At 40.1% G+C, this 26,248-nt stretch overlaps 1 protein-coding gene across 2 annotated transcripts in view; it reads left to right on the top strand.

Moving 5' to 3' along the window:
• The window catches only part of MAPRE2 (microtubule associated protein RP/EB family member 2), a 162,489-nt gene extending 139,318 nt beyond the window's left edge, over positions 1 to 23,171 (top strand). For both annotated transcript variants that reach the window (XM_075826290.1, XM_075826289.1), the window contains 4 exons: positions 3,291 to 3,504; positions 14,615 to 14,751; positions 15,496 to 15,654; positions 20,587 to 23,171. In XM_075826290.1, coding sequence (XP_075682405.1) covers positions 3,291 to 3,504; positions 14,615 to 14,751; positions 15,496 to 15,654; positions 20,587 to 20,664 — 588 coding nt within the window. In that variant the 3' untranslated portion in view covers positions 20,665 to 23,171. The remainder of the gene's footprint in view (positions 1 to 3,290; positions 3,505 to 14,614; positions 14,752 to 15,495; positions 15,655 to 20,586) is intronic.
• The last annotated feature ends 3,077 nt before the right edge of the window (positions 23,172 to 26,248 follow it).

Genomic DNA, 26,248 nt, shown 5'->3' with positions numbered 1-26,248 from the left:
ACTGCGCTATTGATTCCGCAAAAAAAAAAAAACGGAAACCTTAGCTGATGTGAACAGGCCCTTAATTCAATTTTTCTTTCTATTAAGACTGCCATATGAAATGCCAGTCTCAATGAATGTGTGGAGGCTGTTTAGCTCACAGAGCATTGCCTAGACTGAATACAATTGTATCACCCGAGAGCAGGACTAGCTCTTTACCTGTTTGCAACCGATGAATGTAAATAGGAGCGTTTTCATTCACTCACTGCAAACTAACATCTGCGGAGAGGAATCTATGGTGAGGAATTTGAAGACAAAGTATATTACAGAGTTGCAAAACTTTTAATTCATACAGTGATTATACTTTATTACAACTTAAATAAACTTTAACCAACACTTTAAACGCCAAATCCCTTTAAAGAGGCTCTGTCACCAGATTCTGAAATCCCCATCTCCTATTGCATGTGATCGGCGCTGCAATGTAGATAACAGTAACGTTTTTTTTTTTTTTTAAAACGTTCATTTTTGGCCAAGTTATGAGCTATTTTATATATATGCAAATGAGGTTTGAAATGGACAACTGGGCGTGGTTTTTTTTCGTATGTCCAACTGCTCGTGTATTGTGTTTTTAACTGGGCGTGTATTGTGTTTTTAACTGGGCGTGTTTACGTGTATGACGCTGACCAATCAGTGACCAGTCAGCATCATACACTCATCTCCATTCATTTACACAGCAGCGATGTGCAGCCACATACACAGAGATTAACGTTAATCAAGTGTCCTGATAATGAATACACATGATCATCCAGCCTGGACGTCATGTGTATTCAGAATCCTGACACTTCTGAATCTTTTCTGTGAGATTTGCAGCAAGGGAAACTAAATCTTGTTTATCTCCGAAATCTCGCGAGATTTCGTTTCCCGTGCTAGAAATCTCAAAGAAAAGATTCAGAAGTGTCAGGATTCTGAATACACATGACGTGCAGGCTGGATTTCATGTGTATTCATTATCAGGACACTGCAGGAACGTTAATCTCTGTGTATGCGGCTGCACATCGCTGCTGTGTAAATGAATGGAGATGAGTGTATGATGCTGACTGGTCACTGATTGGTCAGCGTCGTACACGTAAACACGCCCAGTTAAAAACACGATACACGCCCAGTTGGACATAACGAAAAAAAAAAACGCCCAGTTGTCCATTTCAAACCTCATTTGCATATATATATAAAATAGCTCATAACTTGGCCAAAAATGAACGTTTAAAAAAAAATAAAAACGTTACTGTTATCTACATTGCAGCGCCGATCACATGCAATAGGAGATAGGGGTTTCAGAATCTGGTGACAGAGCCTCTTTAAGGAAATGCATTTTCAGCAAGGATCTACTTTTATACTTGTATACGTCTGTTACCTATTATGATCTCTTCGAAAGAGGGAGACCGTTCTTGAAAAAAGCAGCTACGACTATCCGCACATCACAACGGTCCCTCTGCTCTCTCTTTTGACAGAATACAAGCACATGAAATGGCGCCTGTATTCAGCTGACCGCATGAGGGACAGCACACGTAAAGGATTTGCGTTCTTCTTTGTTATCCAAATCACTCATTAGTAGAAAAACAAAACTGATTTATGTCCTAGAAGTTTATTAGGAAATTGCTTATTATATTCATCCCTAATACAGCAAAGTGTTTCCAAAGGTGAAGCTTCAGCTCCGGTCTCTCCCTGCCCCTTACCAAGGTGAAAGAGAAGAGCCCCCTGTGCAGTCGCACATCGCAAAGGCAGCCCCTGTGTATAAATGCTGTAGTCTCCAGAAACAAAGTGTGTAATAAAATTCAAAGAGTTACAAATAACACTTTTATATTTGGAGTATACATTCTAGAATGTGTATTTAGGCTACATTCACATGAGCGTATCAGATTCACGCGCGTGAAAAACGTGCGGGAATCTGGTACGTATGTGTTTGCGTTATGCATCAGTGTGCTTTGCGAGCGCCATGTGTTTTTCACGCACTTGCAAAGCACATCTTTTTTTTTTTCAATGGAATTGATGAGCAAATCACACACATCACACGGATGTGCATCCGTGTGCTGTGCGTGATTTTCACACACCCATTGACTTCTACGGGCACGTAGGTGCGTGAAAAATGCACCAATAGTGTGTGTGTGTGTGTGTGTGTGTGCGTGTGTGCGTGCGTGTGTGCGTGTGTGCGTGTGTGTGTGTGTGTGTTCTATCACACATGTTATTCAGTGAATCCACCATGCAAGTTCATGTTCTGGATAGGTTTCTATCCGTCTAGTAGCATTCCAAAAATATACTGGCTGCAGATTACTGTAACTATCTAATCACTTGTTAACATGACTCTCTTATTATCTAGCTCACAACAGATAAGCAGTAGTGTTTTGTCTACCGGCTCTCATGGGTTGGTGGTAAGTGCTGGGGGAACTTGTGCCGCAAACAAAAATAGAATTTGTTTGTACATATAGTTGTAAAAAAAGAAACCTAGATTAAATACTAAACTATTATTAGTCATATGTGTGATGTAAATATTTTTTCCCCTGGTGTCTCCGCTGCATGGGGAGGATATCATAGTAAAAAGACAGTTTCGACGTTATAGCAGTGATATAGCCGGAGAGGGATTACAAATACTAGACAGGGTTAAATCTCCTGCCTTACTTCACATAGCAATAAACTAGGGACAGCGCACTGAAGATGGATAAATACATCTTCAATTGAACACATCATAAATCTGTCTTCAGTAAACTGTTAGGCTCCCCCTAGTGGTTGGTGCAGGCAGCCAGAATTGTATTATTAAATTATAGCCGTGAAGGAAAGCAGTGAATTTGAAGCTATGTATATAAAACAAAACATCCATCATACAGGTATATTATGAAAAGAATCAGCACAGAATGGACCCAAAAATAAAATGCAATTCATAGTTGACGGTACATTTTAACAACCTTGTGTTTACTGGTGGATGATTATTTGCTTATTTTTTGTATCTAACATCTCATATGTGGTCTTATGATCTTTTTGACTTGCTTACTTAATATTTTCCATTGGGAAATAACAGTTTTGGGTTCCATCAAAATGACCCCTTTGTTGTTCAGCTGTTGAAGAGCACTGCTGCAATTCACTTGGGTTTATCATGCATCTTTTTTGTATTATCTTGGGTTTTATTTTTGTACAATATTTTTTTTTCACTTATGTTTTTTTTTTATTATACTTTTTATACGTTTGGCCTTTATTTATAAATACTGTTAATAGTTGTTTGAATATTACATTTATTTGATTTATTACCGATTACTCTTTAGGTCATACCAGTAGAAAAGCTGGTAAAAGGTCGATTTCAAGACAACCTGGATTTTATTCAGTGGTTTAAGAAATTCTTTGATGCTAACTATGATGGCAAAGAATATGATCCAATGGAAGCCCGACAAGGACAGGATGCCCTACCACCCCCAGACCCCGGTGAACAGATCTTCAACCTGCCAAAAAAGTCTCATCATGCCAACTCTCCCACAGCAGGTACGACCTAGATCAAAGGAGGCAAAGTGCTTTATTTTTCCAGATAATCATCTTTATAGTCATCTGTTTCTCATGTCCATGATCAAAAGACCTGGTTTTGTATAAAGGAGTATGTACAAGGATTTAAAATTATAAAATTAGGTTCCAGTTTGTACATGGTACAGAGATGATTGAATCTTATTTTTGGAAGGCTATTTTATGTCCTCAGAAAGGAAATTTGGAAGTGGTAATGCCTGAAGAATGTATCTTGCTTTAAGCATCATTCCTCCCTGGATTGGAGTTTCAGCATCCCCTTAGTGTATTGTCGTGTCATGGCATATATAACATGCAGTTCTGTAGGCTACATTCACACGAACGTGAAAAAAAAATGGTCATTAAAAACTGATCAACTGTCAGTTTTTCATGGCCATTTTGCATCAGTGTGTCTCCGTTTTTCATGTGAATGTAGCCTTGGGGTCCAAGCAACCCTATATGACCCCTGTTCAGACAATGAAATGGAATCTGAATTCCATTGTTTTCTTCTCTGACATCAGAGTCTACATATCAGTGTCTTCTAAGATTACATCTTTCCTTTATATAATTCTACGACAAAGCCATGGGATTGTTACCATTTAAATCTGTTTTATCTACTTACAAACACTTTATTGTGTTCAAAAGTAAATTTTTTACTTTTCTTTTGTTTATTTTGAGCAAAACAAATGTAATTGTGTAGTGCAGTGATTCCCCCTTATTACTATGGTTAAACCCCTGAAAAATGTTTCTTGGTATAAGGGCGGCTAATGTACTCTGCAATCTATGTTCTGGCCGAGATTTGTTGACTACTTTGCCTTCCCCATGCAAAGCATCTTTGAGCAGGCTGAAATAGGTTTGCCTTCCCACTGTAGATGTGACCGTTCCGCTGCTGCTGTCTTCTGGGGAGCCCCCGATCCGGTGTCGGTGAACACCGGTTGGGAAGACTTGGTTGGCTTTTTCTGGCTGGTCACTATTGTTTTCCTATGATGAGCTCCTAGGCTGTTTTTTTTCTACTTCACACTTGCCCTGCAGGGATATAACATGTTTGCTCAACATATTTATGAAATCCGATCAAGATTTTTCATTTTTGTGATAGCTTTAGTCTGTAGTCCAGTACAGTTTTTAACAAGACGTCTTGAGTTGCCCTACTTAGCACTTTACGGTTTTAGTTGGAGTCTACAGCTGTGTACCCCACAAGGTGATGGCTCGGTGTATTACAAATTGGGATATATATTTTTAGTTAAACAGAATGGGGTGGGGGTTTCTGGGCTGGTGGGAAAGAATACACACATACCTTTGTGTGTGAGGTAATCATGCTTTCAGTAAAAAAAGCATTCAGTCATGTGAACTGGAACTTGTCCAGAAACTAAGTGCCTGTCCAACAGCAGTTATTGCATTCCTATACTTGAAACATGACTGACCACAGTGGATGGGATAATTCAGAATGATGTGAGCTGTTTACTGTGGAGGGCAGGAAATACCCCTTTTATATGTGCACGTGTCCGAGAACGCTTGATCGTATGGAGCCATATAAAAGCTATATAGCGGAAGATGATTGTGTTTAGAAGAGCAGACTGAAACGTCTGGCGCAGTGAAAAAACATGTGAGCGCGATACTCCCCACCATTATGGCAGTATTGTATTGCAAATATGTAGGTACTAAAGGACAATCTATCTTAAAAGGTTTGATCGGGGTTATGTTCTTAGAGATTTGTATTTTGGGACACTTTGCCTTATTAGAGGCCATATTCAGCCTCTTAGAAAGTGTAACTGTACACAAATTGTGAAATGAATCCGTGAAGCATTGGAAAATACATGGTACAAGATATACATGTATATAGATTATCAATCCTACTTTATAGCAGTCTATGGTTTACCATTGGAGTAGAAGATGCATAATATTGTAAAACACTCTGTTCTGCAAGGAAGCCGCTATAGTCAGGAGTTCTTCTGCTAGAGAGTATATACTGGGGTGTATTTACGAGAGTCGTTTTTTTGCCACAATTATGAAAATTTCAGCTAAACAACATAATAATAAAAACCAGACCTGCAAACGCACCCTTAGTGAAGGGCACATAATGTAGTTCCCTTATATATTCATTTCTATAGTTTAAAAGTTGTGGCACAGGTCGAGATATCGGTCCACTTGGATCAGTAAAAATTTACTCTTCCAGAATGAAGAAACTTTGTATTCTCGGTCTGTGACTGTAAGACAACAGGGGATTTGATGCCACGTTGCAGATTGTGCAGATTGGTATCTGGAGTGAATGCGCTTTTTCTTTTAGCTCCTAAATAGTGGACAATGATTTATTTGGTTTATTCACAGCTTTTTTTTTTCATACTAAAAATTTACTATAACAGACCGCAAAGGGTAAGGAATTGTAAGTAATCGATCTGGTGGTCTAAAAAAGTGCTCTACAGAGACACCTACTGGTCTGATCCTTGTAACACACACATTGGACATTACAATCTGGCTTAGAATTACTGTCATTTATTTCTCATTGACTTTACAGCATCACCGTACCCTACAGCACTATACACAGACTATAACCACTCACATCAGTACATGCTCCCAGTGGAGCTCACAATCTGATTTCCAAATCTCACATACACGGGCCAGTTTCATAGATAGCCAATTACCCTATCAATATGTTTTTTGGAGTGTAGGAAGATATCAATAGCAGGCACAGACTGAGGCCCCCATTTTTTCTCAAGGAGCCCAGGAGACAGAGGCCCCATTGTCTCTACTCCTTCATTATGTAGGCAGCATTGAGGATGGACACTGCACAGTTAGTTTTGCATTATCTGGAAAAAGCTGAACTCACTAAAGAATTATATTCTGAAAAAACAGGTATTTGTGAGTGCTGCACAATATGTTTTCTCACATGACTGGAGGAACACCAAGGTCTTTAGGATGCTCAGTGCCAACTGTACCTCTCCCTGGGCTGGTATTTGGAGGTACTGTAAACCACTAGCTCAATTCTCTGTACTGGACATGTGGACGCCACATCTGGAAGAGAGCCCTGTTGGTCAATGGTTCCCTTCCAATGCGTGGAGGCTGATTTATGGAGCGCCACTGACTTACAGGGTCTCCTACAGAAGCGCAACCCACACGTGCTTTACAGATCCCTGAACGAATGGCATGTCCAAAGTCTGCGCCTTTTATTCTTCACCATCATTGTCTCATGACAGTGGCATTTAAGCTAAAGTACAAATTAAAGTCTTTGAGAAAGTTGCTCAGTTTAGTATTTAATACATTTGTTGAATAGCTTCTTTCTAAGGTTATATATTGATACAATAAAACATCACTCTAGAGTTCTACACTGTAAAGGATTATTAAAATTATATATCAGAAATGAAACCATCCAGCAACTGAAAAGTTGCCCATGTTCATTGAAGGGTTAGCATCGATCCTCAAAGCTCTATATTGAATGGTTGCAGTGGGTCCATGTCCGCTATATTATAAATTACACTTTAGATCATGAAATGCCTGGCATAATTTAGAGGCAATCTCTTCCTGTATATACATTATTGAAATAGAACAGAGTGCTCTTGAATACAGTTTCCATGACCTGGAATGAGCACCGTGTAAGGAGCCAACATACCCCCTACAGACCTGCAAAGTTACCTGGCTATTTTTACTGTGTAAAGTTACTGGGGCTTTATGTTAGTGCCATGACAAGAATCAGATACAGAGATGACACACGGTTGTCACTCCTGCTGTACACTGCATCAATTTAATTTTAAAGAAGGTATGACCCATCCGGAGCTCTATGCAAGTGGAATATGAACTATTATTATTCTGTATCAGCTGAGATTTTTTTTATTTGTAACACTGTAATGTCAGTGATGTGATGAGAAGTCTGAGAAGATTAATAATGAAGGAGGCATTACGTCCAGCGCTAAGCATAAATTTCTCAGGCTTGCCTGACTTAAGCTGTGTTGAAACTACACATAACCTTGTATTAACATGCTGCGCAATGAATTGTAACTAACCGTTCTTCTGTATTAGCCGTTTTCTGCAAAAGATGGTAAGTTACCCAGTGTCAGTGTTGTGACGGGTCGATATATACAAAGGAAGGACCCTTGTAGTTGGTGGGCATATGTTTACATTGAAAAAATTGATTTGCCTACCGGCAAAAGAGGCCCTGTTTTCCAACTCTCAAGATTGAAAATAGAAAATAAAAAATATTTATTAGGTTAATGCAACAAGAACAAACTACATAGACGTAAAAACAAGGTCCAATGCTGACTGCAAATCGGCACAGTGCAGAGTATAAGGAGCCTGGAGTCAACGGCTGCAGCACGTTGCACTCAGCCCACAATTAGATTAGAGGAGTCAGCAGGACAAGTACTTAAAACAAGGAAGGAAGCCCCCCCCCCCGACATGTTTCGCTACGATGTAGCGTCTTCAGGGGTATCGGGGATACTCTGCACTGTGCCGATTTGCAGTCAGCATTGGACCTTGTTTTTACGTCTATGTAGTTTGTTCTTGTTGCATAAACCTAATAAATATTTTTTATTTTCTATTTTCAATCTTGAGAGTTGGAAAACAGGGCCTCTTTTGCCGGTAGGCAAATCAATTTTTTCAGTGTTGTGACGGGAACTCTATATCTCAAGTTCTATACGTAGAGAAATATTTCATGCCCCACAGTTTCATCCAGTAAGTAGCTGGAAGTAATACATTAAAGATCCCCCAGAACAACCGGTACTTTTTACTATTTTTTTTAAGCACAAAGCTACCTAATGAACCAGAGTCTTTGTAGATATGTTGACAAGGTTACAGACTTAAAGGGGTTGTCCACTATCGGACAACTGACAACACCAGGACCCCGCACCGATCAGCCACTCCGGCTGCTTCTGGGCACCGGACGTACATGCCGGAATCAGTTGGCTCCGGTTATGGAATAGAGGTCGAGCTGCAGTACTGCAACTCTGCTCCTATTCAAGTGAATAGGAGCAGAGCTGAAGTTCTGCAGCATGGCCGCTATGCAATGTACAGAGCCGACTGCTTCCGGCTCTGTACATTGCATACTGTGCAATGAAATCCGGTGCCCGCAGGCAACCAGAGCAGCTGATCGGTGTGGGGTCTGTATGTCGGACTTGCACCCATGATATACTGATGACCTATGTTGTCCGGTAGTAGACAACCCCTAAAAGGCCCTTTTACACGGGCACTCTTTTGGCCTATGTCAGGTTAATGGAGCACTATGGGCACGTTTGTGTGTACGCTGGGAGCTTTCCCAATGTAGGGCCTTAAAGTAAAACTTATCCCACACTAGCTCAGTATGGTTGAGATCTGGTAATTGTGCCTACAGGTCCATTAAGATAGTACTCTGACTCCCTGTTTCTCAGCAAATAGCTTTAGCTGTAGCAGGTTTCCTGCTAATTTTCTATCCGGATATGCAGGTGAAAAATCCACAGCGGAATAGAGTTAGCAGCAAAGTGAATAGACCTGCGGTGTCCATTTCTGCTGCAAATAGTGCACAGATTTGTTGCAGATTTTTCCCATTGAGTTCAAATTGTTGCTGATTTTGCATTCGATTACCCGCGGATCCGCATCAAAATCCGGAGGTGCGAAAAATTAAAAATTGCTTGCTCTGTATCCTGGCTTCCAGTGATGACAGATGGACGTAAGACCGCTGCAGCCAATTACGGCAGCAGCGGTCACATATGATGACATGTCTTCGGTGGAGGCCAGTATGCAGAAAGCGGCAGGGGAACAGGCTAGCATTACCAAGGGAAGGTGAGGTAGTGGAGCATGCAGATTTTTATTATTTTTTAGCCAGGCTACTGCAGAAAATATGCCTAAAAACTGCACAATTTGATGCGGATTTGCTGCTGCGAATTACCCTGCGGCTCCCTTTTTAACCCAAAAATGTAATTTTAGATTCGAATATCTCTCTCGCTCTCTATATATATCTATATCTATCTATCTATCTATCTATCTATATATATATATATATATATATATATATATATATATATATATATATATATATATATATATATATATATATATATATATATATATAGCCTTTAATACAGTGCATTCTTTTAATTTTTAATTGGGTTAATGAGTCTCCAAATCTTAAAAGGAAACTGTTACCATAGCAATTCCTTCTTCTGCTGTATAATTGAGTCAAATTAACATCTGTGATTCCTGAATCATTAATATGTTAACATGATATACTCCAATACCAATTATATGCTCCACTTTCCTTCTTAGAATCTCAGAACAACTACAGATATCTTGACGTTTCAAATTCAGGTCTTTGTACCATTATATATATATATATATATATATATATATATATATATATATATATATATATATATTCAGGCCTTTTACTGTTACCTGTAATTTTCTTCTTTGGTGCTTGCTATTTCCAGTAGAAGTCCATGCTGCCCAGTGTGTTACTGAGCATTGTAGTTCTGTCTTTTTGATTAAATGGGAATATGTTCCTGGATATGTGCAGAGCTATAGACTGGAATACAAACACCTAAATGACTCTAAATCATTTGATTTCAGGTCCATGATGTAGTGGGGTTATTCTAGGTAGAAACCGACTTGTATAAATTGCAGTTTTTGTTATGCTATATGACCTACCCCTAGGAGAAATATGTTTGGTTTATTACATTCGCTGTCAGATCTCTTTAGGATGATCTGCTCTCTGATCACACAGTAAAGGTCACATGAATGGTTTTCTCATGATGTACTGTACTAGAGCATGAGATATTGTGAAGATGTACAGTCAGTCTTCTCCTACCCCATTTCCCCCCTTCAGGTACTCTCTGAGAGCCTGATGACTCATACTAGTGTCTGGAAATTAAGGGATTGCTAAAAATAAGCACCTACTGTTTGAAAAAATTTTAATTGGCAGAATGCCCTACATGTTTGGGTCTCTGCTCTTTCCTGAGAATAATGTACCATCTGCAATAAGGAGAGTTACCAGATCTATTGCAATCTTGTTGGAATACATTCTGAGTCTTATAGACATAGAGAAACTGACTTCCGGTCCACACATAAAACGCCGTGTGAATTGGAAAGTCAGTTTACAGGTCACGTGACTGAACGGGGTAGCCGAACGAAGCCCATGGATTTAAAGATAGACCCTCGGTGAGAAAATGAATATAAGAATTGTAAGATGCCCATTACAAATGGGCACAGCAATAACATTTTTCATGGGAGTTCTTCTTTAAGTTATATCCTCTCAAGTTATACGGGTTATTACCAGTTCGAAATCACCAACCTTACTTCAGTGAGGTTTCTATCAAAAGATTTGCCAGTTAGTGGCAACTTGTCCATTGTGTAGGATATTGATGAACATCTTTTCTGATGTATTGCTTTACTTTTTAAGTTTGGTTTGATATGTACATCGACTAATACAAACATGTTTCCACCATTGCCAATTTTTATATAAAACCACTGAATACGGTCTGTGATGCTACATCCCACATTGTATCAGGCAAGAAGTCTACCATCTGCAAAGCCACAAAAATTAAAACTGGAATGTAAAATATTTCTAATGGGAATAAACAACTAAAGATATGCCAGGAAATAGCCAGATGTCCGCAGCGACTAGTACAGCATGTAAGTGAGAATGGGGTGAGGCATGGTTGTGTTTGCTTGTAAATTTACGATGATCATTGCACAATTCATTCCATGCTACCTGAACGTGTGTAGAAATTGTATTGTGTGAAGATCCTCCTTGACTGTAAGATGTCTAATGCATTCAGTCAGTAGTCTGGAGCCCCCAGAAAACCTGTCAAGAATAGTGGATTTTGGTTTGTGGGAACAGTGAGGACTTTAAATTAATTGTAAAAACTGACTGAATCCTTGTAAAATTTATGAGGAAGATTTCTTAAATAGACAAATGTTAGAAATCCTTCATAATTGAGCCGCACTCTGCGCAATTCCATGCCTTGCCCACTTTCACAGACACATTAGTAAGTGTCGGAAAAAGGGGCAGACAGGCTTCATGAATATGGTGTATGGCACAAATGCCATATGCTTTTAAAGTATTTACACCAGGAAAATGGCGAAAATACTTTGAGTGGGACATATCGGGACAGATTTATTAAACACATTAATGCATTTATTCTATCTATCTATAATGATGTACACTATATAGCCAAAGGTATGTGGACATATGACCATCACATCTTTTTGAGATTGTTGGACATCCCAAACAATGGGTATTAATGGAGTTTGGCCGCTTTTTCAGCCGTAACATCCACCACTCTGGGAAGGCTTTCCACGAGATTTTGAAGCGTATCTGTGGGAATTTGTGCCCATTCAGCCAATAGACCATTTGTGAGGTCAGGGGCTTATAGATGTGTCCACACTTACATTTGCTTGAATCTGGTTAAAGACAACAATTTTTCAAGAAACTAATTCAAAACAATATCGTGACATGCTAGCAAAACTATTGACAGGCTGGAATTCACATCACAACAACTGGTTGGCCACACATAAAAATATATAGCATAGACATCTTTTGAAAGAGTATCACCAAATCATGATTTTTTTAAAAATCCTGGTCATCTCAAGCTACACATTTCGAGATATGTTGAGATCGGAGCAAAGGTAAGGTAGGACATATCCGTATATTGGATGAGAAGGTCTGGTTCACAATCAGCATTCCAATTGATCTTAAAAGGCGTTAGATGGGGTCAAGTTCGGGGCTCTGTGCTGGTAACTTTACACCAAACTCACCCAACCATGTCTTTATGGACTTTTCTTTGTGAACTGGGGCACATTCACACTGGGACAGAAAAGGGCCTTCCCCAAACTATTCCCACAAAGTCTGAAGCACAGTTGTCTAAAAGTCTTTGTATGCTGCAGCATGAAAAAAAAATCCCTTCACTGGAAATAAGGAGCATAGCCGATACCCTGAAAAACAGCCCCAGACCATTATCCCTTCTCCACCACATTTTATAGCAGGTAGCATTCTCCTGGCATCCTCCAAATCAGATTTGTTCCTCATACCTCCAAATAGTTGACTCCTCACTCTAGAGAACCAGATTCCAGTGTCCTCGTTCTTTACACCACTCCAGCCGACTCTTGACATTGCGCATGGTGATCTTAGGCTTATGTTCTGCTGCTTACCCATTTCATGAGGCACCGGACGCACAGTTCTTGTGCTGATGTCACTTCCAGAGGCAGTTTGGAACTCTGCAGTGAGGGATGCAACAGAGCATAGGTGAACTTATGCAACACACGCTTTAGCGCTTGTTTGCCCGGCTCTGTGAGTTTACATGGTCTACCGCTTTGTGGTTCAGCTGTTGTTACTCCTGTTCGCTTCTACATCACATTAATAGCACTTACAGTTGACTGGAGCAGATCTACCAGACCAGAAATTTCATAAACTGGCTTGTGCCAAAAGCGGCATCCTCTGACTGTGCCATGTTTAAAGGGAACCTGTCCGCAACTAAATGCTGCGGTCTTATGCCTGATAGTGATTTTTGTTAGCTTACATTATAACAGTTGCAGCACTCACATCGCCGCTGGAAAGAAGGAATCTGGCGTATTCAAGAGCTGCCGCTCCCTCCGCCCAGCCGCCAATGATTGACAACTTTTTCTCTACACACAGTTAAAGGGAGAAAGCAGTCAATGATCGGCGGCTGGGCAGGGGGAGCAGCAGCTCATAATTACGTTGGACTCCTTCCTCCCACACGATCTGAGCGGTGCAACTTTTTAAATTTAACTTAACAAAAATTAAATAACTATCAGACATAAGTGAGCGACCGTGTAAATCTGCGTATCTGTCACTACTCTGTGCTGCTTACAGAGAGGGTATAATAAAGTTGCTGACCAGGTTTGTTTTAAAGTCACTAAGCTCTAGACATGCCTGTGTATGGAGAGTGCATGGCTATATGCATGATTTTATTCACCTGTTTGCAATGGTTGTGGCTGAAACAACTGAACTCCATAATTAAGAGGGGTGTCCACATACTTTTGGCCTTATACTGTATCTTGTGATGTATATACGGTTTCTAGGCATTAGAAAATAAAGTTTAAAAGAGAACAGCCCTCAATATTGACTGCAACCTGTAAGAAGCTGCATTTTCTGAGCACTATTTATTTATTTCCTGTTGCTTTTATATAGTGCTAACCTATTCTGCAGCGTTGTACACAGAGGTCATCACTCACAGCAGTGAGTGCCCAATGGGGCTCACAATGTAATTTCCCTATCTCAGACACACACACACAATAGGGCCAATTTCATAGAAATCCAATTAATCTATCAGTATGCCTTGTATTATGGGAGGAAACTGGAGTACCCGAGGAAACCCACACAAACACTGGGAGAACATACAAACTTAATGTAGATGTTGCCCTTGGTTGAATTTGAATGCAGGACCTTAGTGCTGCAAACAGTGCTAACCCTTACAGGCTGCAAGGGTTTGGAGGTGCCAAAGACAGCAGCTCCGTGAATCGATGCTACATCTCTCTATTTGTTTGCTGCATTTATTACGTTTCCCTGGGGAAACATTTAAATTGCTGTCTCCATATTAATTTCCCCTGAAGCAGCTTAAAGGGGTTGACCACGACTGGACAACTGATGACCTATCCCCAGGATAGGTGATCGGTGCAGGTCCGACACCCAGACCCCTCACTGATCCGCCACTCAGGCTGCCCCCGGGAGCCGGATGTTTTGAACGGTATGCAGTAGTTGGAGTCGGAAGCAGATGGCTCCAACAACTGCATAGCGGCCGGTCTATAGTACTGTAGCTCTGCTCCTATTCACTTAAATAGGAGCAGAGCTGCCGTTCTGCAGAACGGCCGCTATGCATCGTTCGGAGCCATCTGCTTCCGACTCCAACTACTGCATACCGTTCAAAACATCCGGCTCCCGGGGGTAGCCGGATTAGCGGATTGGTGCGGGGTCTGGGTGTCGGACCCGCACCAATCATATACTGATGACCTATCCTAGGGATAAGTCATCAGTTGTCCAGTCGTGGACAACCCCTTCAACTCCAAAAATGTGATAGTATTTAGCAATCCTTTTTTTTGGCCGTTACAGTGTGTGATGTATATATACTCTTACTGGAATGCATTTTATGCAGTAGGTTTTGTTTGTTTTTTACCCTAGGAGCAGCAAGATCAAGTCCTATTGCAAAACCAGGCTCCACATCATCTCGTCCTTCGTCTGCAAAGAAAGCAGCACCCAGTTCTTCAGTAAAAAGTGATAAAGATTTGGAATCACAAGTGGCACATCTTAATGAACAGGTAACTTTGTGTAACTTTTTGAGCACTAATTATACCCACCTAGTATTCATACAGTATAATGTTCTGGATTCCAATCGCAGTATGTACATTCAATCTTATCAATAGAAGCCAGGGTGTAACCATCGTACAAAACCTCAGCATTAATTTTTAATAGTACAAATAAAATGATTTTGCAAAGGCGTCATGTCATGTCTGCCATCTTCCATGTCTAACATTGTCTCGTGGAATAATTATTATATTGAATCATAATTTGACCAAATCATTTGCGTGGCTTACAGTCAATGTGCTTTATTGGAATACAGGTACCAGTCAGGCACGACGTATAGGACATTAGTCCGTAATAAGATTGACAGCTATATAGTGCTAACCTGAAGGAGTAGGTGTCACAAACTTATCATATAGCACTGACAATTTGTTTTATGCACTGTTCAGTAGAGCTTCAAATCTATGGGAGAGAGAAGTAGATGAACTTGTAGGAAATGCTTAGCTTGTCCGCAATAATATATCCATCTACAAACGAATATGTTGTATGGTCATACAATTCCTGTTATTTCACGCAGAGTGCATTCTGAAGTTTTCCATGAGTTATTTGTTATATTTTTATTAAATCTAGACGTTCTCAGAAATAGGGCCATGTGACCTACATATTTGAGACACCATTTTTCTGGCCATTGCTACGAATACCATTTGTATTTTCATGATTGTTAGTTCTTGTGATCATTTCCGTTATACAATTACTTGTAGGTGCATTCATTAAAAATTGCCCTAGAGGGTGTGGAAAAGGAAAGAGACTTCTACTTTGGAAAGCTAAGGGAAATTGAACTGCTGTGCCAAGAACACGGACAAGAAGGTGATGACCTTGTCCAGCGGCTAATGGATGTTCTGTACGCGACAGATGAGCAGGTAAATGTCTATGTCCAAAACTGAAGGAGAATTATTGATCTTGACCAGCTTTCCACTTTTCAATTGATTGGACCTGTTTTTGTGTCTCCTGTTATTCGAGGACACAATAGATCACAAATAAATAAAGTTCTAATCAACTATATTGCAAACTCTACACTATGCTTTTCACAGGAATCAATAGTCTAAATGTCCTGCAGGAACTAACGTCTTCCATCATTGATGTCCACACTGCACCTCATTGTCCAGCATGACCTAGCCGCCAGGTACTTCACTAGGGTACTATCATTGACTGCTGATATATTCAATACTTTGATGTCGTTCTTACCAGGGATATGATACGCTCTGCGACTAGAAGCATAGGTTCAGATACAGGCATGCCTACACAATGAGAACGATGGAGTGGAAGGAATATCTTATAGTGATTGGTGGCCAGGGAACGTTGACAGTGGGATGAGGAAAGAAAATCTTTGCATTCAACACAGACTCTTGAGTGGGAGATACTTGACCCTGAAAGGTAGTTTGTCAGAAATGAGCTATTTCTAACTGTTTCGGAAACATACAACAGGAGCACAAACAGCTGAGCTTTCATTACTACACATATACAAAGACATGGGAGCACCCAAAAACACAGGCAAGCAGGTTTTTTTACGGTAGGTCATCAGTGTATGATCGGTCAGAGTCTGACACCCGGACCCGCACCTATCCGCTCCTCTGGCTGCCGCTGGGCAACGGATGTACATGGCGGAAGCTGAAATAGTGGCTGTACTACAGCTCTGCTCATATTCAAATGAATAGTAGGAGCAGAGATGCAGTTCTGCAGCACGGCCGCTATGCAGTGTACTGTAATGACGGGGTAGGTAGACAGACAGGTGAGCCCTAATCTACCTGCCACTCAGTCCCTGCCTATTTGCAATGACCCGTCCTAGGCGACGGTGTACAACTGGGCGACGGTCCCTACGCTTAGTAAGTGCAAGACAGACAAACAGACAAGGGTACACAGAAGCAAGGGAAACGGGGCAGCTGCCCACGGGGACACCGTGAGCAACAAGAGTAGTGAACGAGCCGAGTCAATCCTGGAGTGAACGAGGTACAAAACGCTGAGCAGGAGAGTGGTCAGAAAGCCAAGGTCTATAACAAGCAGAGGATGAGTAGTACAAGCAGTAGCAGTAAGGCCAGGAAACAAGCAGAGAAGAATCACAGGCAAAGGAGGAACAGGAAAGGCAGGTATAAATAGACAGTGGGCGGGAGCTAGCTTCGTCTGGCCAGGCTGTGATAGGCTCTCCCACTCCTAAGCCTGCCATCCTCGGTGGTGGAAGATGGAGTCAGTCTCACAGACATAGGAGCAGGTGCAGACTGATTGCCCACGGGCGTCGACACAGAAGCTGTGTCTGGCAAATCCTTTACATGTACGAAGCCATCTGCTACCGACCGCGGTCACTGCATAACATCTAGTGTCCGGAGGTAGCTGGAACAGCTGATCGGTGCGGGACGTGTTTCGGATTGGTCATCAGTATGAAAAAACGCTCCGTGCCCAAACAACCCCTTTAAGGAAGGTTCAGATGTCTGGAAAAAATTTACTGTATGCAGGTCTGATCACACAGGGGTTAGAAAGAAGGTTGTTGTTTTTTCCTTCATTTGGATCATCCAGTACTGTTTTAAATTAAAATTGGCAGATGTGGTTTTTTTTGTTGGTTTTCTGTCCAAACTGTATGAAAACTGGAATAATTTCATAAATGTTACTCAAATGAAAGAAAGAATCAAGGGTTGAAGAGAGTTCCTATAATGTCACATCATCTTATTGTACAAAGTTTGGGTATGATGACTAAATACACAATGTCCTTTCCCCTCTACACAAAGTGATTAAAAATTAAGTAAAACAAGCTTTTCCCTTCTGATTGTGGTTGGAATGTGATTTCAATCCTTTGCCCAGATCCTCTCCATTATTATTATTATAATCTCACTGCTGGAAGCCAGTCGTTTTCTGCTGGAGGACAGATTACTTACTTCAACAACAAATTCCTCCCAGAGTCTTTGCTTTGCTTGTTTCACATATGACATATGCCCATGTACCCTTGTGAAAGTCTAGCATGGCACATTCTGATAGATACAGTATATAAGGGGACTGCATATATTCCAGAAGAATTGATCCATGCATGGTCCCACTCTATTAGTTGGTTCTAGTTTAACTAGTAACTTTTAAGTTTAAATTTTACTAGCTATTAGTTTATCATTTAGTTTAGCATTGCTTTATGGAGATTTTCTAAATTAGGGGATAGAAAAAATGACATTTCCCAATGTAACTAGTTCCATTATAGCTATCATTGCCGCAGTGGAGTTTAGAGGGTATTAATTGCTATGGACAACAATACTCTTTATTCTTTTTCTGTTTCCCTATGTTTTGCTTTTACATGGCTTTTGTTTGATCAGCAGAGGGTTTTAGTATTATTGTCATATCCACATTTTAATTTTCCTGATCCAAAACTGTAGTGTCCTCATTTAACCTGTGGATTACTGTAAATCCCTTTCCGTGCATCGGCCTTAGTGAAGGATTTTTTTTGTATATTCACTAGAATATCTTACACATAGATATGAATGTGCCCAATTCGAACAATAATTCAATTTGCATTTTATATTGGTCTGTATAATTTGGTTGGCCCTGTGAGAATTATATTTTCTAAAATCAGAAAATTACATTTTTAAGATAGAAGACATTCTTACAGGAGAACACATCTGCATGTGCAGAGATGAGCGGATTCTGTAAATAGGTCATTCTTAGTAAGGAGCACATTGGTTTTCTTATGACTCCACCTAGAGGATGCAAGTTGTGCATGCTATATTTTTCTGCATTCTCGTACAGAGCATCTTGAGGGGGGAAAAAGCAGCCATTAGCCATTATTACATCAATGGGTTAAAACAAGTATAACAATGTAAGGAAAAGGAGTACACTGAAACGTATAAAAAAATACTAGTAATAGTCGATTACTAACAGCTATCATGTTGCACTTCAGGGACCAAGGTGGAGGAGATACATTTTGAAACCACTGCTTTGGGCACCAAGGGAGCTTGTTCCGTTTCTGGCTTTACTTTTTTTATACAAAGACCCTAAGAGTGGTTTTGGTTACATGGAAGGAGACATATCTCCTTCCTCTGGACTCCTTTTATCAACGCTGTGTAAGGTACACAAGCATCTCTGTACTTTATGGTTTGCAGAAAATATTTATTTGGGTATGGATTTATTAGGGAAGTTGACCATAAATTGGGTTTATTGGTATTTGATCTAATCTGACAGTATATTTTGCTAACAATAACCTATGTACAGTGTGCAAAGACTTTTTGATGGATTCCTCTTCTATTAACAATAGATTGCACTTACTATACTTTACTACACAAGTATAGTAATGTGTCTTAGCCTTCCTTTGATAGAGAGAGCCACTAAGAAAGAACATCTCCTGACCCCTCGTGTACTTGACCCGGGCATATATGAAATGGTTGCTCATTCATTTAAATGGGTGCCAGTTAATACTAGATTTCTCTTGCAGCGGCCCATTTTGGTGGATCTTCCCAAAGAGAGTCCGTGTCTTTGTGTGATAACTTACCTTTAGGCCCCATTCACACGAACGTGCTTTTGCGGCCGCAATTGCCCCGAAAATCCACGGGAGAATTGCGGCCCCATTCATTTCTATGGGGCCATGCACACGACCGTAGTTTTTACGGTCCATACATGGCCCGGGAGCCCGCACCGCAGAAAGAACGGACCTGTCTTATTACGGCTGTCTTCTGTGGTCCGGGCTCAATTAAAATAATGGGCGGCTCGCGGCTGACAGTCCGCAGCCGGCCGACCTGAAAATCCCAGCCGTGCACATGGCTACGGTCGTGGGCATGAGGCCTAAATGTGGTGGAAATTAATTTACCTGTGCTTGAGATCGCCTACAATATAATAGTGAAAAGCAAGTTGCTTTTCCCGATGTAGATCAATTTATTTCTGTTTCCAATCTCATTCCTCCATGGTATGCAGAAAATAATTTATTTAACAATGTCTGTCTATCATTTATTAATTTAAAGTGCACCTTCAATTCTAAAACAACTTTCCATAAATCAATAGTACAAGCGAAGATAAACTTTGTAATATATCTTATAAGAGACAATTGATTTTGCTCCACTTATCGGGCTCCTTCTCCCTCCTCCTGTTTTCATAAGTGTACGTGTTACAGCTGCCCATAGGAGTCTATGGAGAGGGGATGGGAGAGGGAGAGGAAGAAGCATGAAACTATCTAACAGTCTCCTATAAGCAGCATACAGCAAATATCCATTATACAGCAGTAAGGAACAGTGTAGCTGAGAATCCAGCACTGGGGTGAGGTAAAACACTTCGTCGAAGCAGCATGGTGGACATTACACAGCAGTAATGAGCAGTGTAGCTGTAAATCAATCACTGGTGGACACAGTAACACTTACCAGCCCTTCTGTGTCTCCTCCTTCACTCTGCAGCTCCCTCCTCCTCCCCTCTCGTCTCCATAGACTTGTATTGGCAGCTGTAACCTGATCACTCAGTGGAGCTCTGAAACCATATCCTCCCTGCCTCTGCTCTACGGATGCTATGAGTGAACCGTAAAAAAAAAAATGGAGGGAGGGGGGCCTGATGAGTGGAGAAACAGGCATCTTTCTCTAATAAGATATATTACAAAGTTTCTTACATTTGCCTGTACTATTGATTTATGCAAAGTTATTTATAACCGGAGGTACGCTTTAATTACAATTTGTATTGTAAAATCTTGTTCACATTTTCTTTATGCTTTAATGTATGATTTGTTACCTTACACACATTTATAACTTTACACAAACCACAGTATCTAAAGGCATGTTTTCTTTCTTGGTATACTTTCGTTTTTACATAAACCAACAGTAAAACTATAATTTTCACTTCCTGTCCAGGAGGGCCAAACAGACCATCATGAAGGTGATGAGCATGACCATGTTCAGGAGGATCCACAACAGCAGGATGAATACTGACCCCACCCTCTCCCTTCCACCCACCTCACTGTTGTCATTTCACGTGGAACTTTCTTTCAAGAGAGCAATGTGTGGCCAGTCACTCTCGGCACACCCCTACCATGTAATGTACTATAGTGAGCGCCAGTAAACCACTGCATTCTGTACCGGTTACTTTCCCAAGGCTTGTTTACAGAAGTTATTCCAGCCCAAGAAAAACTGAGAGGCGTGGGGCTACTCGGCAGCAGCTTGTACCACTTGACTGTTTCAAATTGTTTTAAAATCTTTTTTCCCATATTTTTTTATTTATTTGTAATTGAGCTATTTCCTTGTTTTCCAAACTGCTTGCTTCTAATTGTAATATCTTAAAATATTTATATATACATGTCATACATAAAAACCATCACTACCACGTTTCACGAATGTAAAAGTGCTAAGTTAACAAAAAAACAAATCTTAAAAAAAACAAAAAAAAAAGTGTCCCATGTTATAGTATCATGTTCAGGAGAACGGGTTGCTGGCATGTAACTGAGAAAGAGTTGACTTATTTTAGGGGGTATACTTCATATATTGAGTACAATTATTTCCCTTAAGTATATATTATTCGAAGATCTGATCCCTATCTTACATATAGCAAAGATTCACCCATCCAATCCCAATGCAAGATGTCTCCCAATGCCAGTGGAATGAAGGAGATGTTTATTCAAGGTAATGTATTTGTTCCTAGGTCTTCCATAACATCAGGTTTTCTCTTTGGTCTTGTGCAAGATAAAACCTTCGATTCATGGATTACATACATTATTAACCCTAAAATATCCAACACTTCCCAATACAGCTCTTTTGTTGTGAAAATACTCACTTTTTTATTATTTTTTCTAAGAGTTTATTACATTTTTATTTTGTTATTTTTAAAGGAGTAGGAAACCATTTGCAATACATAGAGTAGGTATGGGATGTTGGTGTCGGACTGACGCATGCAGGGCTCATACAGCATAGGGCCTACTTTTGAGGTACAGATAGAACATTATATGCAGTATACAAGTTTTTTCTTTATTTTTTTTTATCGTATAAATACACACTCTGATTGTTTTGTTATTTAATGATCTTGGTTTCTTAAAACGAAAAACAGTTAATTTTCCACAAGATTTCATTTTATCAAAAATTTTTTGAAGACTTGGGAGGTTTCAGAACTTACCAGGCAACTCCGGCACTAACTTTTTGTTATTCGGTCAGGCCGAACACTCGTCTTGAGGATATTTGTATTCGAAGTACAATTATCATCCGCTTTATGACCGTTACACAAGGGTAGTCTGAACTGAGCACAGTGGCATCAGACTGACCAGATAATGACATGACATTTTTCTTCACTGCCAGGGTAAAAGCTAGAACACAAAAAGTGTAACGTTTAAGCGAAGAGTACAGCAAAATGACTCCTCTAGAAATACATAAACTCACTTACTTGACATCTGCCTAAGCATAACATGCAGTAATACAATATGTCAGCAGCAATATCATAAAACGAACTAAGCTTGTCAAGCCGTTGTAGTGCACTATATTTCCCTGAATGCAGTATTAATAGACTTGAGTATACAATGACACCAGTAATAATATAATCTGTCCCATGTATGTACTACCTCTACTATTTATCAGCTGTTTTACTGGCTTATCAACGGCGTTGACGACTATCTTCTTAGCAATCATCGTGGAAGCTTTTAGTAAATTCTCCAAACGCCTCAGGTCTCTGCAGCAGAAGCCATTTTGTATCGCAAATCAATATTCCTACATTTGTAGAATATGAAAACACTTACAAACAGTGATATCTTAGGCTATTAATGGGTGAATGTCCCACCAATGGCCGGAAAGATGTCTGCCCAATCCCTGACCCGCTATGCATGACCAATAAAAAACAACAAAAGCTTCTCACACAACTGATGCCATTAAGTCGAGTGAATTGTTAGGCTTCATCATCATTAGGATATTTAGATTAGCTCTCAAAATGGCTTCATCACCGGTGTATAGATCCTGTGGAAGCAGCGTGTTACCTTGACCGTAATAGAAAAGAGCAGAGTGGAAAAGGCGTAGGAATTAAGTGAGACGGTCTTCTATGGATTGTACTGCTGTATATTTACAATGTCTGTTTTTTTCCCGCTCTTTCTTTCAGTATTTTCTTCTGTTATATTTTTATTTTTATGGGTAGCACATCATACAAAGCTATATATGAAATGTAAACTGAAAGGAATGTAAACATATGTATTGTTAAATATAAATTGGTTAATGAAGTCCTGATTAGATGGAAAGAGTCTTATTCGGATGTATCACACTCATTTTACCATACACATGACTTGTCGCATGATAGAGTAGGATTTTTGTCGATGAATATGTGAATAACTTGCGTTTTATCTTTTTACATATTTAATAAAAAATGTATATGTTCTAAAAAAAAAAATGCCAATTTTACCAACTATTCAAACTGGGGCAAATTGTAACTCTTGTCTGTCTGTTATTAAACCACCACATTCGTTTTAAAATGCATTCTGTCTATTACAGTTTCAGCTAAAAGGATATGAGAGAAATGATCATGAGTCCTATATGATTAATAAAACACGGCCCGGTTATGAACGTGATTGGTTTCTTTCGCTGGTTTAGGATTTGCATTGTCATCTTGTAGTGATCTCAATCTACATGATGAAAGTGTGAAAACAAGAAAAGTTCTTGTGTTCACCCATGCCAGTGTCCGTAAAATATATTGGTTTTTTTCTTAACGTATAAGAGCTTATTCAGACAAACGTATTATACATCTGTGTGCTGTTTGTTAAAAAAAACGGACAGCACACGGACCTATGCAATTCAATAATCACGCAGCGTGTGTCTGTTGCGTGAAACTCACCATATAATATTTTGGTTCGTTTTTGAGGACCACGTCGCCCAATGAATTCAATGGGTGTGTGAAAAGACAGCACACGGACGACATCTGTGTGCTGTCCGTGTTTTTCACACACAAGTTGCTAAAGAAATGATGAGGGGAAAAAACAGGAGCACTGATGCCACACACAAAGCACACTGATACCACATGGAACGGAAATGCAGGAAATATGGTCCGTTTTTTGCGCACGCAAAATGGGCAGGCTTTTCTAAATAAGCCCTAAATTTCATTAAATTTAAGCCCTAAAAATCATACAGGGTTCTATTGGAAGTAAACTAGCTCTTGCTGTGGACATTGAGGGAGATTTATCAAAAGTGTGGTAGGCTCAAAACTAAGTGTAAAAAGCACATAAAAAAACCTAAAACTTTGGCCCAGGCCATGTATCTTTTTTTTTTTGCCACGTTTTGTGAGACATTCGCTTGTCCGTCCAAGAATAGGTTGTGACATTTGAACATTTTCAACTAGGCATGTGACAAACACATTTTTCGGATGGGCTGCTGTTCTTAGCTTCTGTAATATGCCCAACATTAGCCAGACGTATGCCAAAGAAGTGTCTTTTTGGTATACCTTTCCCTCAAATGTATTGAACAGCGCAGTTGTTCACTTTTCAATACAACTACACTACCGTTCAAAAGTTTAGGGTCACTTAGAAATTTCCTTATTTTTGAAAGAAAAGCACTGTTTTTTTCAATAAAGATAACATTAAATTAATCAGAAATACACTCTATACATTGTTAATGTGCTAAATGACTATTCTAGCTGCAAACGGCTGGTTTTTAATGCAATATCTACATAGGTGTATAGAGGCCCATTTCCAGCAACCATCACTCCAGTGTTCTAATGGTACATTGTGTTTGCTAACTGTGTTACAAGGCTAATGGATGATTTGAAAACCCTTGTGCAATTATGTTAGCACCGCTGTAAACCGTTTTGCTGTTTAGAGGAGCTATAAAACTGACCTTCCTTTGAGCTAGTTGAGAATCTGGAGCATTACATTTGTGGGTTCGATTAAACTCTCAAAATGGCTAGAAAAAGAGAGCTTTCATGTGAAACTCGACAGTCTATTCTTATTCTTAGAAATGAAGGCTATTCCATGCAAGCAATTGCCAAGAAACTGAAGATTTCCTACAACGGTGTGTACTACTCCCTTCAGAGGACAGCACACACAGGCTCTAACCAGAGTAGAAAGAGAAGTGGGAGGCCCCGCTGCACAACTGAGCAACAAGACAAGTACAATAGAGTCTCTAGTTTGAGAAATAGACGCCTCACAGGTCCTCAACTGGCAGCTTCATTAAATAGTACCCGCAAAACGCCAGTGTCAACGTCTACAGTGAAGAGGCGACTCCGGGATGCTGGCCTTCAGGGCAGAGTGGCAAAGAAAAAGACATATCTGAGACTGGCTAATAAAAGGAAAAGATTAATATGAGCAAAAGCACACAGACATTGGAAAGAGGAAGATTGGAAAAAAGTGTTATGGACAGACGAATCGAAGTTTGAGGTGTTTGGATCACACAGAAGAACATTTGTGAGACTCAGAACAACTGAAAAGATGCTGGAAGAGTGCCTGACGCCATCTGTCAAGCATGGTGGAGGTAATGTGAAGGTCTGGGGTTGCTTTGGTGCTGGTAAAGTGGGAGATTTGTACAAGGTAAAAGGGATTTTGAATAAAGAAGGCTATCACTCCATTTTGCAATGCCATGCCATACCCTGTTGACAGCGCTTGATTGGACCCAATTTTATCCTACAACAGGACAATGACCCAAAGCACACCTCCAAATTATGCAAGAACTATTTAGGGAAGAAGCAGGCAGCTGGTATTCTATCTGTAATGGAGTGGCCAGCGCAGTCACCAGATCTCAACCCCATAGAGCTGTTGTGGGAGCAGCTTGACCGTATGGTACGCAAGAAGTGCCCATCAAGCCAATCCAACTTGTGGGAGGGGCTTCTGGAAGCATGGGGTGAAATTTCTCCCGATTACCTCAGCAAATTAACAGCTAGAATGCCAAAGGTCTGCAATGCTGTAATTGCTGCAAATGGAGCATTCTTTGACGAAAGCAAAGTTTGAAGGAGAAAATTATTATTTCAAATAAAAATCATTATTTCTAACCTTGTCAATGTCTTGACTACATTTTCTAGTCATTTTGCAACTCATTTGATAAATATAAGTGTGAGTTTTCATGGAAAACACAAAATTGTCTGGGTGACCCCAAACTTTTGAACGGTAGTGTATATGCAAAAGTTTTATTTTTTAAGGGAGTGAATGGCAACTGTATAGGCCTACAAATACTTATGTCTGGGGAATACGTTTGGTGGACCGTTTGAAATAGTCTCATTGAATGTAATGTGAACCTAGCCTTAAAGGAGCACTCCACTTTATTTTCTTATTGCACCCTCCATTTGTACATTGTTGTTTCAGTGGGGTGCTGTATGCAAAAATACTTACCAATCCCCGCATCTTGTTGTTTTCGGGTCCAGCGCCGCTCACGTGATCTTCATTCTGACCTGGTCTGGAATCGTTGCTGTTCAGAAAACTGGAAATAAGGCTCTCAATGCATTTCTATGGAGCCTCGTTCTGGCTCCCATAGGAATGCATTGAAAACCCGAGTTCCGGTTTATTTAAAAGCACAGTGACTCCGGACAAGTCAGGGACATCATGTGATCTGGATCTGAAAAAGACAAGAT

The sequence above is a fragment of the Rhinoderma darwinii genome, chromosome 5, assembly GCF_050947455.1.
Source record: "Rhinoderma darwinii isolate aRhiDar2 chromosome 5, aRhiDar2.hap1, whole genome shotgun sequence".
Taxonomy (NCBI): domain Eukaryota; kingdom Metazoa; phylum Chordata; class Amphibia; order Anura; family Rhinodermatidae; genus Rhinoderma; species Rhinoderma darwinii.
The sequence above is the reverse complement of the archived record's forward strand: the minus strand, read 5'-3'. Positions and strand labels throughout refer to the sequence as shown.